This window comes from Phaethon lepturus, unplaced genomic scaffold (assembly GCF_000687285.1).
Source record: "Phaethon lepturus isolate BGI_N335 unplaced genomic scaffold, ASM68728v1 scaffold42698, whole genome shotgun sequence".
Lineage (NCBI taxonomy): Eukaryota > Metazoa > Chordata > Aves > Phaethontiformes > Phaethontidae > Phaethon > Phaethon lepturus.
The window spans coordinates 1-14,562 of NW_010559074.1; the positions used below are offsets into that span (position 1 = coordinate 1).

The 14,562-nt window shown below is 38.8% G+C and overlaps 1 protein-coding gene across 1 annotated transcript in view; it reads right to left on the reverse strand.

Annotated features, from left to right (window-relative positions):
* Positions 1-9,743: 9,743 nt before the first annotated feature.
* The window catches only part of LOC104625594 (BTB/POZ domain-containing protein 7), a 6,561-nt gene continuing 1,742 nt past the window's right edge, over positions 9,744-14,562 (reverse strand). The window contains exon 2 of the mRNA XM_010293261.1: positions 9,744-10,831. Coding sequence (XP_010291563.1) covers positions 9,744-10,831 — 1,088 coding nt within the window. The remainder of the gene's footprint in view (positions 10,832-14,562) is intronic.

Here is a 14,562-nt window from a genome sequence, read left to right on the forward strand (position 1 = left end):
AGGTCCTTTCCAACCTTAGTAATTCTGTGAAATAGGAGTAAATGAAGTCTGAAGCTTTCCACTCCAGGATCCATTTTTACTTACAGTTTTCCTTATATTTTTACTTACATAGTTAATGGCTGACATTGTATTTAACTTCGTCATGTGAGTTCCTCTTATCTTTCCCTTTGGGTCTCAGAAAAGGAAAATGTTGATTTAGCAACAAACTTGGCACAGCCAACGCAAGCTAACCATAAGTAGTTGCAGTATGCTTAAAAGAGGAGTTTTCTTCCCTGAATAAGAAACACACAAGTTGTTTGAAACCATTCTTTAGGGTCATCTATTGTGCTGCACTAAGTCTTGCCCTGCTACATCCTACCACAAATTTTTTGCATGCCATTATTCTGTTTGCATGAAAGCTGACTTCAGCAGATGATTACAACTCCCTAAAGTCTAAAGATTACACGTAAGGACTGCTCCATTTCAAAGGCAACATGTAAACACACTCACTGAAATCGGTCAGGAGGAAACTCAAAGAGCAAAGAGACTTATCTCAAAGTGAATGCGATTCATAGTATTTCATCTGACATTCATTTTTGAAACAGTAACGATACCTGCCCCCTGCAAAGACAGAAAACTACATTTCTGCAAGAAATACAGTTCCAAAGATCTGAGCAAGACGGGTTTATAGAAACAGAGCATCAGCTCAGTCTCAATTCTTCTGTCAAGTCCACTTACTGCACAACTACTAATCACTGCACAACTACCAATAATAGGACATCATCAGGTGAAAAGCTCATTTAGGATGCCTAGCAAATGAAACAGTCTTTTTCCCCATGTAATTTTAGCAACGTGTCAGAACTGCAGGATTATCAAAAGTATTTCTTCTGAGGTAAGCAGAAGGTAATAATTAAAGTGTTTTCTGAAAAAAATGGGGCAACACAATTCTAGCTATGGAAGGAATCCAATTTCTTTTCTTCTTTGGCAGAAGTTTTTTTTGCTTTAACAATCAGCCACTTGGCAAAAAAAGCAGTCATCTAATAGCCACAATATTGCTCTTCACCATGGAATAGAGCATTTTTCTCCTATGAGTACTATTTTATAATATTCAGGCAGCAACAGCCTTTCCAAGATCCGTTTGCAGTGTCCCAAAGTGCTGTATCACAAGCTTCTGTGACCATTAGTATTTTTCAGAGATTCAACTTGGAGTCTAAAGAAATGAAAGATGGCTATCACATTTTGGAAAAATAAGACTATTCCGTGCACTTCTTTTGCTGGATACCAATAGGTCCTGCCTGCAAACAAGTCCTTTCTGCTTCCCCAGTTCTCTCTCAAATGCAATTCTAGAGCCCTTCCAAACAGAAACAGCTTGAGCACGTTTGGCATACTAGCTAGTAGCTTGGGATCTTATCAGGACAGCTGACAGACCTACTAAAGACAAATTAAGTGCCTTCAAAAGCTAGCAAAAGTGGAATTAAGCAAAGTTTTTACTACAAAATTGTTAGCTTGATTTAACTCATTCTGTGGCGGTGATCTTTCCCCTAAACTTATGCAAACCAGTGAGGCCAAGAAAAACAAAGTAATAAGAATTCATCTTGACACTGAACTGGAGTCTAGAAGCTAGTCAATGTTTTAAGTTTGTCATATTAGGAGAGACCACGCTGGCGACCAGGAACCATACTTTTTGAATTTGCTGGCATGTAGAGAACAGTTCAGAGGCATGACCTGGAGTTAGTCTGGACTGTGTTTGAAAGTTCCAGAGACGCTCATCTCACCCATCCATGAGCACCCTTGCTGTTCTAACCAAGCTTCTGACAGGAAGAGAAAGGAAAAAGGAACACAACATTTGTTGAGCCTCTTTCCCACATCTTACAGACCCAAAGATGCAAACGTGTCCTGTACTTGCTAAGGATTCCTTAGAAGGCAGCCTGCACTCACAGGCTGTGGGAGCAGTCATGGACACTAATCACTTTATATAGTGGTATTAAACCAGACTGTCATCATCTTACACTCCACATCTCCTGCTCTTCTGTGACACTGGTGCTTGGGTGGCCACTCAATGAACTAGTCAACCGACTTCTGTCGATTGTACTTCCAGCAGCATTAGGTCCCCAATAGTACAAACCCTACTACCAGCATAGAGAACAGAAAAGGAGACTACTTCAGAAGGCAGGGTGACAGTACCACTTTTGACAGCCAAACATGTCAGATTCAACCGAAAGACACAGCAATAGGAGTATAGGTTCTCCACAGCAGTAGGAAAAACATCAGTTACAAAAACAGCAAGTCAGAAGACCTACAGGAAACTATACCTTTTTACCTGGTTACCACATAAGCAGTAACTGCAACAGCATCTACTTTCTTATAACTGTACTGTGAACAAGTTCAGCATCCATCTTCTCTTCTGGATGCAGGCTGACTTTCCCAGTTTATTAGTATTTATTGCCTCCTGGCAGCACCATATTCTCTGTCTTAAAGGAATGCTACAGGTTTCTAGCTTCTTGAGTTTTAGTGCTTTTCTCTTCCATCTCCTCCCTGAATTGTTTAAAAATAATAATTAAAAAAAAAAACTTTAAAAGGAGATTAAGTTAATAGGTAACTGATACCAAGACTCTAACTTGCAGGTGCATTATTGTTCACATTTTAGAACTCTGAAGCATACAAGTTTCAGTTATGTGAAAATAAAAAACTATGTGAATCTTTTGCAGAAAAGAAAACAAGACCTGGGTCTCCAGTGCTACTTAGAAGGACTCAATGGGCATTAGTGGTCAAACACTGCTGAAGCCTATTGCTAAGTCCAGTACCTCTTTTGAGCTGTTTTTAATTCCTCTGCTGGTTTTTCTAAGAACGAAAATTTAAAACATTCATGTACTCCTATCCTTGAAAGGTTGAATTCAAAGTACATCTATTATGGCACTGTTAAAGTATATAGTATTATTTTTTGCCTTATTCAAATACAAAGCTGACAACTTTATAGCACTTCAGATTAACTGTAAAAACAAAAATATGATCTGAAGGCTAGGTCAGGCAGCATTGTGTGTTATGCTAACCATCCTTCCACAATGAAAACTCAGTTAAGTTATGTCGAATCCAATATAGCATATTATCCAGCCATTTGAAACATTAAATTAGGGACCAGAAAAAAAAAATGCAACTTGTGTTATTTTAAAATATTTTCATTTATGTTGTGGCCATTATAAAGCTGTTCAACATTCTAAGATATTTACAGCTGGATTTTTGAAGTTGTAAAAGTTTAGCCAGAAGTGTAGGTAGTTGTTACATGTTTAAAGCATTCAATACTTGTGGCAAAAGCTCTTTCATGTTTTCTCTCCCAAACACCACAAATGAATTTACTCTTCTGCTTCTGCCACATGCAAAATGCATGAATTTAGGAAGCCTGAAATCTACATCTACTTTTTTGGCTTCTTGCAGCCATCAGCTGATAAAATGGCCCTTGGTTGGGCTTCAGCATCCCTTAAGAAAGGCATTCAGCAGCAGTGGCAGGCAGTGTAGCTGATCCAGCTTAAAGAGAAAACAACCGTGGGTCAGAAACAAAAAGCTGCCAACTCAACTATAACAAACCAGAGCAAAGAACTTAACATGGGAACAACGAAGGGCTGAGGGAAGAAGAGCTGATGTTTGGAGGAACCACTGCCAGGCATCGCTGTTCAGTATTTATGCCATATACTTCCTAGAACACAGGTGGCTGAAAAAAATCTGAACACGGTGAAAAGATCTGGTTCTTTGCAAATTATGACACTGCAAACAAATTTTATGTGCCCAGTTGCACAACTCCATCAAATTCTTTATCCTTGCATATAACCCTGGAATGTAACTGGCTTTAAGGAAGATCCTTTCCACTTCCTGTTTTCTCCAATCATATACAGAATTTAAACAGTAATTTCAGGCTTGAGTACAAGTGAATCATCGTAAGGAGATAATAGGTCATATTTATGTTAATATTTACTTAATCATACCCAATTTATTTTAAAGTTATAAATGCTAGACTAGTTCCTTTGAACATTCCTGCTGCACTGATATATAACTGACACACTTGCTCTAATCTTCCCAGAATACATTTGCGTGTATTTAATACTGCTGCTGTGGGCTTCCTGGCATTTCAGTATTTCAGTCCTGCTGAGATCAAGGGTACTTTTGATGTCAGGCAGTATCTGCTTCTAGATCAAAGGCCGCACTACTGAATATGGCTTTAAAATAAAGTCTCTTAGTTCTTATTCTTGTCAAGGATAAAGTCAACACCTAAAAATAAAAACAAAGCAAAAAGTCTGAAATTAAGTTCTTTTTCGTCAATTTAACTTTAGAAAACTTTTTGGAATCAGGCAGAAAAAAAAAAAAAAACAAAAAAACCCAAAAAACCCCCCAAAATCCCTACACTTTTCAGCAGGCAGAAAAGATTCCCAGGCAAAACTACTTCATAGGGTCCCAGTACCCAAAAAACCTGCAACAGAAAAACATACTCCTCACCTCAGTGAGACTATTCCTGACAGTAAGCAACAGGGCCAAGATGCAGAAGAAGATTCATGTATTTAATATAGCCATCTAATAAAATTAAGATACCTGAAGTCAAACTTCTCTGCAACAGCAGTGCAGTAAGACTGGAAGGGGGGATTGTTTTAACAACACACAATGAACAAGATACAGGACTGTTCTGGTTTTAGTAACTGTGCTACAGAAGAGGAAGGGGTAAGTGATTTTAAACCTGATCTTCATGAGTCACTGTGATCACATCAGTACAGTTGAGCAGCAAGGCAGCCTGAAGACACAAAAGCAGGAGCAGAGTGCAGAAATAAGCAGGCAGAGCACAGAAGCGTTCGACCAAGGGATGTGCTTGAACCTCCTGGAGAGGGCTGTAATCCTCACAGCCTCTATGAAAGCAGTGAAGAGCATCACTTTGATAGTTAACAAATACTGGAGCCCCCCTAATAGCAGCCTCTATGCTATTAGGTACAAATGGGTTTCAGCATGAGCCACTCTGTAGATGAGATGTGCTTGCTGCTTAGTTCATTTATTCAAATTAGCTCATTCAGAGATCCAGTTCAGTTTCTCTTGGAAGGTAAGTGACAATTATCAGCTGAAACAAATCAAGGTGGAACCAGAGTAAATTCTAAATAAATTAGTCTTGTTTTACTTGGACAGTAAAGATTCACAGCACATACACATACTATCACTGACTTCGTCATAGGGAAACCATCTATTAGAATACAACAGTCAGAAAAAGGAGTATCACTGTCTTAAGAACAGGAAGATTTCTATCGAAAGAGTCAAAGCTGAATCATCTGCTGAAATTGAAGAAAAATTACAACATCTGGATACTTAGAAAGGTCCCTGAAGACAAATCAAACGAAAATCTGTTGAAAATAAGAAAAAGTTGATCAGAAGCTTTTAAAATATATCAACCTCACTTGACACTCAGTTACAAATACCCAGCCAAAACTCAGTAAAAGTGAGCAAAATGAGTTGGAAAGAGCATCCAGACTTACATATAATGAGGCCAAAATATCTTCCAGGAAAGCAGGGAGTCAAGCTTTAGCAAGTTTGCAATTGGCTAGCATGAGTGAACTGAATAAAAAAAAAACAAACACACAACAGCAAAAAAACCTTGAGACAGGGGGTGTGGAAACCAAGAGAAGAAACTTAAGACATTAGCTACTGCAAGAGCCAACTGATGGGATTGCTCAGAACTTGGGACTGGACACCTGCAGCACTGAATAGAAAAGTGCTGTCAGGGGACCGAGCTAAGAGATTTCATGAGAACTGCCTGCTCAGCGGTCTCCCAACAGCTACGCAATGCTGTCTCTTCTAGCATTGCTCCACATATCTGGAAGTCAGATGTTTGAACAACAGCTTCCAGCGCAGAACTATGCTAGCTATGAAATCAGGGAATGGTAGGGACACTACTGAAACTAAGATCTCTCATCTACCTCATGTTAAGTATTATAGTAAGGGAGGACAAAGTGCTATGGTTAAATGCCGAAACAAGAATGGTGGTCACTACTAAAGCGCATACTTTGTTAAGTGATCACAGAATCATAGAATCATTAAGGTTGGAAAAGACCTTTAAGATCATCAAGTCCAACCATCAAACCATGTCTACATGTTTTTTGAACACTTCCAGTGACGGTGACTCCACCACTTCCCTGGGCAGCCTATTCCAATGCTTGATCTGTTAATCAAATGCAGGCATGTCCTTTTCCCTGATCAAATAAGCTTCCATTTAATTTTGATTATAAGATTATTGCAGAACAATTCTTCAGTGTCAGCACAGTACCAATGACCTAAACATGAACTCAGCAAATCAAGTATGAAACTATTAAATACTGACTTCACTGGCATATACAGATTTTCTACAGACAGGTTACTGCTTTCTCTTGTAGCTAGGGAATACAGCACCGATTTATAAAACCCTAATTAGTTCAAGCTACAATCTAGAATTTGACTACCTGAAAGGGTGCAAAATTTACATTTGCTAGTATTGGATAATATAATAAATGTCAACCCTTGCCTGATTTTACTGCATTTCTCCCGTATGTATAACAACCTCTCCACCTCACGACTTTCATGGTCAGACACTGATTTACCATGGAAAGAAGAAAAGACCTCTGAAGGCATCACTCTACCTCCTCCTAATGACCACCCTCAAAACACTACAGCTCTGCTTTATCCAGAGGGCCACCAAGACTGAGCCTGCGCTGCTGCACACACCACTTCAGCCACCCAAGCATGCTGCCGAGATGCTGCAAGCCCAGTGCAGCTCCTGCTGCTGCATTTCTTTTTCCTCCTCCAGAGGTAGCCTTGGGGGACAGCCTCCTGGGAAAAGTTAAGATCTTGTTACCGCTGACTCATAGAATATATATTCCAGAGCAGTACCGGTCTGTAGTGCGTTACTGAAAAGAGTGCCATTTTAGGGCATGCTGATCCAAGCATGCACAACTTAAAGCAAGCAGAAATAGTCACTCAGCATCAAATCACAGAACCATTAAGGTTGGAAAAGACCTTTAAGATCATCAAGCCCAACCATCAACCCAACACCACCATGCCCACTAAACCATGTCCTGAAGTGCCACGTCTATACATTTTTTGAACGCGTCCAGTGATGGTGACTCCACCATCTCCCTGGGCAGCCTGTTCCAATGCCTGACCACTCAGTAAAGAAATTTTTCCTGATGTCCAATCTAAACCTCCCCTGGCGCAACTTGACGCCATTTCCTCTCATCCTATCGCTAGTCACTTGGGAGAAGAGGCCAACACTCACCTCACCACAACCCCCTTTCAGGCAGTTGTAGAGAATGATAAGGTCTCCCCTCAGCCTCCTCTTTCTCCAGACTAAACAACCCCAGTACCTCAGCTGCTCCTCATAAGACTTGTGCTCCAGCCCCCTCACCAGCTTCGTTGCCCTTCTTCAGACATGCTCCAGCACCTCAATGTCATCATTTCTGTTTTTCAGCATTAACTAACACCTAAAAAATAAAAGCCATTTTCCTATCCATAAGTTTCTCTTTGAAGTCCTCTATCTATCATTGCTGATCTGCTTTCATAGACTTAATACCGCTTCATCAGAGCGCCTCCAGATCACAGTTGTTCCAGTTTAGGTTTCCAGTCTGAGGGAACGAATTACACCCTGTTCATTTATGAAACAGTGCATAATTATTCAGTGTCTTACTGAAAGCTTCATTCACAGTTTAATTCCCTTATTAGTATTCCCTGAGCACACTAAACCCTTTTAGCACTTGTATATGTGGATGCACCAAAACTGAGAAACAGTACACTTACATCATTTTTTTAATTTCAACTCATTTTCCTTTCTTGCTTTCAGCTGATCTACTGAGTTGTCTGGTTCAAGTACTATTAACTTGCAAATATTGTATAGGAATGACTTTAACACGGTAGTTCACTATAGTAAGACTTTTTGCCACTTCTGCATTCCATCAACATTAAGTTTCAAGGTGTACTTAGAGAAGAACAACAACAAAAATAAGAAAGATGCAGACAGACTGGAGAGGGTCCAAAGGAGGGCCATGAAGATGATCAAAGGGCTGGAGAACTTGCCCTATGAGGAAAGGCTGAGAGAGTTAGGTCTTTTCTCCCTGGAGAAGGGAAGAATCTGGGGGACCTCACCACAGTATTCCAGTACCTAAAGGGCAGATACAAAGAGGGTGAAAGTGCTCTCTTCACAAGAAATCACACAGACAGAACAAGGGGCCCCAGGTACACATTGCACCAGAAGACATCTTAATATATGACATTTTTTACAGTGAGGACAATCATTCACTGTAACAACCTCCCCAGGGATATGGCATAGTCCCCATCACCGGAGGTTTTCAAGATGTGATTGGACAGGGTGCTAGATAATCTCATCTAGGCTCCAATTCCCACGAAAGGTTGAACTAGATGACCTTTTGAGACCCCTTCCAACCTCAGCTGCTCTATGATTCTATGAGTCTGAGCCTAAAAACACCTCATTCGCATTCCTGTGGCAACGTGTCTCAGAAAACCCATCTCCTTTGTTTTCTGCCAGTTTTATTGCAGCAGGATCATTTCAACTGTCAGCATCATCTGAGAATTGGTTTCTTAATACCAACCTCTACAGAAGATATAATAGTTCTGATTAGTTTCCTATATCTTTATCACTCACAAGTTTGATATAACTATTAGGAGAACCCGTTATAAGTATGATGTCTTCCTGCAGTGCTTGCGCCTGATTTTTTCTGCCCATTCCTGAAGTTTCCTACTTTACTGGTCTACGTGACGATATTATGAAGATTTTAACCTTGTCCAATTTCATTTGATAGCCAGAAGTTACAGATGTACAGACCTACTGTAAAAGCTACAGTCTTAAAAAAATTAAAATAGCTTAAACAAATCATGTTGCTGATACAACAGTGAATAACATTTTCCCTTTCTCAGCTCAAAAGTAAAAGTGTCACCCCCCATCAGCAAGGCCTGAAGCAATTGCAATATCCCATTATGTATAGGTATGGCCACTAAATAGGTCACAGGGCCAGATGAAACTAAAGCTCCTGCCACCACAAGAGGTATTACTGGTTCACCAGTCAGCACTCTGACACCTTTGCCATAGACTGGAATAAACCCGGCCAGCCTCCATGTGCAGGAAATATGTTATCAAGATTTCAGTCATCTTCAAAAATAACGGACAGAAGTAAAACTTTCTAATCTTTAAGTCTGAAAACTCTGACTGCCTTGCCCTCAGTTCTGTACATCAAGAAGTAGATACTAAAGACTTTGGACTAGTGCAATTAAGCCATTTAAATTTACCTTCCAACAACAAAATTGCAGGCTTGGTGTATCCCCTTTGACATAAACTACAGAAACAATTCATTCAAGTTTACAGCCTTGTTAACATACAGGGACACTTCATCACAAGTCTAAACATTTTCTCCTCTCTACAAGGATCTCCTGTATCCTCCCCCTGTCGTTTACACCCAAAAAAAAAAGTATTATAGGTGAAAGTAAATAAAGATCAGAAATATCAAGACCAGTTATACATATTTGACATAAATAGTATGCTTCAATAATGACATGCAATACAGTTAAAAACTCACATAGCGTTTTTTCTGTCCCTAGAAAACACAGATGCATTACCTACAACTTACATGTAGAAAATAAATTCCTTTTCGTAAAGGAATTGTCAGCCACTGATAGCAAGACTCAATAGGCATACTTACACAGCAAAATAGGGAAAAAATTGTTCTACTAAGGTCATATATTCTACAGCAAGGACAGTATTACATACCTTGTGCAAGCATGTTAAACTCCAAGAACAGTGCTATGTGGTAAAGCTCCATAGCTTCCTCAGCCCTAGTCATGTTTAGTTTTCCTGCTACAAGAGCCTGAACTTCACTTAAACTGCCCACTGAAGGGCTGGAGTGCAAAACTGAGAGGTCCACCACATCTGTATACATACAGTTCAAAATGACCTTAGCATATTTTTTTGGTATGATAGATTCATCCAATATAATTCTAGTTGGAGTTCGTAGAGTTCGGTCTGTGATTTCTTCACCAGTTCGTATCCTCCTCTGCAGCAAGTGACGAAAAAATGGAGATCGTGATGAAATAATAGCTTTGTGAGCTCTGAGTTCTTCATCTAGACAGTTCTGACTTCCACCAAAAGTTTCAACTAAGTCAGAGTTTGATGAAAAGCTAAGAACCACATCGTAGTAGCACATGTAATCAAATAGTGCGCGCATGTCAACATCTAAGGAATTTGGTGTACCAAATTCTTCACTAAGCTGCACAAGGATATCAACATTTTGGAATCTTGAATCATCCATTCCAAACTCACCCGTATAAAGGTAGTGTAACAAAGCAGAAAACATAGGCATATCTATGCCAGCTGTGTTAATATCCATTATTATTTCTGCCCCATACTCTGGTGAGGAAGATAGCAGCGTCTTAAAAAATGGACATCTTGCTGCCAATATCGCACGATGCACAGGAAAACAAGTTTCTTGAAATATTAAGTCTACATCGGTACAATATTTGTACTGATAAAGTTCAGCCATGTCTTTTTGTAGGGTCTTGGCTTCTGGTCTTGCCAAATTAGCTTGTAGATAAAGTTCCTTTAAGGCTGACGTCCCTTCATATTCTTCTACTAATGCATTAACATCTCTCACATCCCAGCCCGAGAGAAGTTCGCGCATCTGCTTGGCATGATCAGCAGATCGGCTAGATTTCCGACGCTTAATGAATTTCTTTTTGAGGGTGGCAAGGCCAGAGGTTTTCTTTTTCTTGTCTTGAGGTTTCTCATGGCCATGGTCAAGGCTATACAGCTTTGATTCACAGCCATAACCTTGATGAGAGTAAGATGATGTCCCTGAAGGCAAAAAGGAAAATTGACACATTTATTCTTTAAAGGAAGGTCTGTAACGCCCTAACAGCCCATCTATATCTCTGCAAGTTACACAGTTTCTCCTTCTCCTCAGATCAGATAATTCAACAAGCTGGAAACCTGACTGAAGGTTTCCGGCCGTTAAGAACAAAAATATTTTTTTTTTTGCATCTACGGAGTTTATACTTTTTTTTTTTTTTTAAATAAAGCAGTGCCAGTTGACATAGCTCTGTAGCACATAGCACACTTATCTAAACAGTAAGAGAACACTGTGGTCATAATGTTCCAAGTGTCATATTAACTACAGGAAGTGAAAAATACAGCGTTTTTAAAAACTTGTATGACCTCAGTGAAATAGTAGCACTCCCCCTTACTCCTTCAAAGTGTTTTTCAAATTCTGTTCTTCTAGCATAAAGTGTCATTTCAACAAGAAAAGCATACCTGTCAGGTAGTTATCATAGTCACAAGAAAAAACGGGAAAAAGAGAACAGAGTACCAAAACATTCAGTGAAATTGAGGACAATGAATTAATTTTCAATGCAAATTTAACAAGAAAATAAAAATCCTAATCATATGATAATCAGGTAATGCCAGAAGTCAAACGCATGTGTCCTTTCCACAGACCTATTAGATGCTAATTTGTGCATACACCCCATTTAAAAGAACATGGAGAATTTAAGTTTTACTGTATTATTAAAGATGTCCTTTGAACAGAGGATTATACAACTGAAGTATACATATAATTAATTTTCCCCTCAAAAATCATTTATAGGGAAGTCACATTATGAACCAAACATGTCATAAAATGAAAAACTGATTCCCCTCAACATTGTCTGTGTTACACATCTGACCTGTTCTGCTAAATGAACCTTGCTGATTGTCAGCTTGAGCCTAGCTGCATATACAGTAAGACTGATAGCAATTTAGTAAGAAAAAGAATTAGAATCTGCATTTCTAGAAATAATGTTTTAATAAAAAAGTAGTTAAAAACTATAGTTTAAACAGAAGCATGACTCTCAAGGGTTATTTTCTAATTTAACTTTATTTAGAGAATTTTCACTCTAAGCCAGAGGGTGTAAAACCTCAGACATGACAGAAAAAAAGTATACAAACCCAACTACTACTTCCAGACAAAAGGAGAAACCAGAAGAAAACATTTACAAATTGTATACAGATTAACAACAAATTGCAGATTGATCTGAAATAGTATGTCAATTTTCTGTTGAGAATACTTCACATGTTTCAATTAGTACACTTGTGTAGCTTCACTACTTGTTGCCTTTATTGGATCTTGAAATTCAAAGCACATCCAACCAACAGAATTTTTTGTGGTCTTTTATAACTTGTTCTATCATTGCTCTCTCACAGTTCCGTTTGTTTCAGGTACACTTGATATGATGCTATTTTGCGATGCCATTTTGACAGCAATGTTATGGGCCAGTCTGACAAAAAAACAATACTTTTAGTTATTATGCTACTTCAGATAAGCATTTCTTGAACTTTGAAAGACATAGGAGCAATTCAAAGTTGTATTTGAGAGTATGGCAACTGTAGCAATCTAAGATTTCTGTAAATTGTTTTATTTTATTTAAGCCTCAATAATTCTAAGTAACCTTACACACTGGCTTTTATGCCAAGCTAATTAAAACTCCCCCAAATCATGCGACACAACGGTTTTACAATTCCTCTATTAGTGAGAGCTTTGGGAAGGAACTTCGCTGTCTTTGAGGAAAGACCTCTAACCATTATATCCATGCTACATTAAATTTTGCTTGATGAGGCAACGTGTCATGATACTGAAATTTCAGTCAAGTTGATTTTTTTAATGTTTTGAAGAGAACAGCAGTAACTCAAGACAACTTCAACAAAGAGGTTGTGCTGCAAAATTCACCATAAAAATTCCTTCCACATGCCACACCAGGTATTACAATAGAAAAGTACAGAGATTCAGTCTCTTGTTGATAGACAAGCCTAGAATTTCTGCTCCATTTAAAGAGCATCAAGTACATTTCACAGGAGAAGTATAACTACACTTTGGTCACCCCATAATGGCAGATTCTGCTCCAAAAGAACATGTCAGCTCATACTTATTTGAAGTATTTTGGATTCTAATGGCAAATTTCAGTATGCAGAATATTCTTACATTCTGCTAAAGAAAAACTAGGACACCACAAGTCTCAATTTCCTTCTTCGCTGAAGGCTGCCATGAGGTATTACTTGCACATGAATCACAAGATACTAAAACACCATTCAAACCTTTGTGTACCCTGAGCTACTAAATTTAACTTCAGAAGTACTGCAAACAGTGCTATTAACACAAATAGATAAAACAGTGCTATAAAAGTGCCACCACACAACTGCTTTTTGCCAGAGGCAGCAGAGATGTACCAGCATAGTCTGTCTGGGTTCACAACAGCTGGTGGCTCTGTAACCCTCAAAGAAAGAATTTTGAAGAGCCCCTTTTTGACCTGCCTGTATTCCCTCATAAGGCAGCAGCATTAGAAGTAGGAAACAGAAATTTATTCCCCACTTCTACACTAAAAGGCACCAATCTACTAAATGGTGTTAAAAAGCAATAGCTAATTCATGCCCCTAGACCATATCTAGCTTTGAACAGATAAATATTTACAAGGAATAGATGACTGCCAAGAGAAAGTACTTGGGCACTTGACAATGAATAATGGAATCTGTCTAGTCCTCTGCATGCCTACACATTTTAAAATCTAATTACAGAGCTCTATTTAAACATAAATATCTTGAACAGATGTACCACCCTAGAAAATGGTGTGAAATGCTCCTCCTGAATGCTGTAAACAAAACAGCAAGCAGATAACTAGTTAAGCCTTCGCTAAGACAAAAGTACTACTTACAGTAAGAGCACTGCATTATTTTTACCGATTTATCTCTTCTTCATAATGCTGAATTTGCTTACAGTTTAAGTCAACTAACAATGGGAGCTCATCCTATGAAACTACTGTGCTTTGCCAGATCAGTTCTCAGCTTTTAACATTCATCCTACATTGACAATGTAACATGGAGCAGCATTTTAATGGTAAAGCAGCATGTCTAAAACAAACCCTTTAGGCCTGAATCCAGTTTCCAGGAATAAGGCAACTAATATATATTATGCAGCTATTATAACTCTAGTCCCCATAGTGCCAGTTGGACCTTGGGGCAGCAGACATATGTAATGCCTTCTACCTTAAAAAAAAAAACAACAAACAAACAAAAAACAAACAAAAAAACCCCAAACCACAACAACAAAATAAACCCCAGCCAAAACCTCTGTAAAAATTGATTTAACATTAAAACATCATTGTTCTGACAAGTGGTAAAAACCCCAGCTATTGATTATAGGATACATCTATTTCTACTGAGACAGTTAGACAAACCAATCACCCATCCAAACAAGATTCAAGATAAGAAAGAGCCAAACTCCACAAATTGGGGAGAAGAGATGTATGCCTGCGACGCAGATGGCACACGTACTCTACCAGCACACTCATGTAAGTGCCACCATAATATCAGAAGATTTCGGCAAGAATTTTAACCAGAACACTCATTTGACTTGCCTAAGGGGAGACAGACACACTTTTAGACCTTCCTCAAAAAAGTCTCAACAACAGTTTTCAATAGGTAAGGGGGATCAGTAAATTTATCGTGACATACTACACAGTAGAAGTTTTCTGGGGAACTTAATCAAGCCTTTGCAGTGT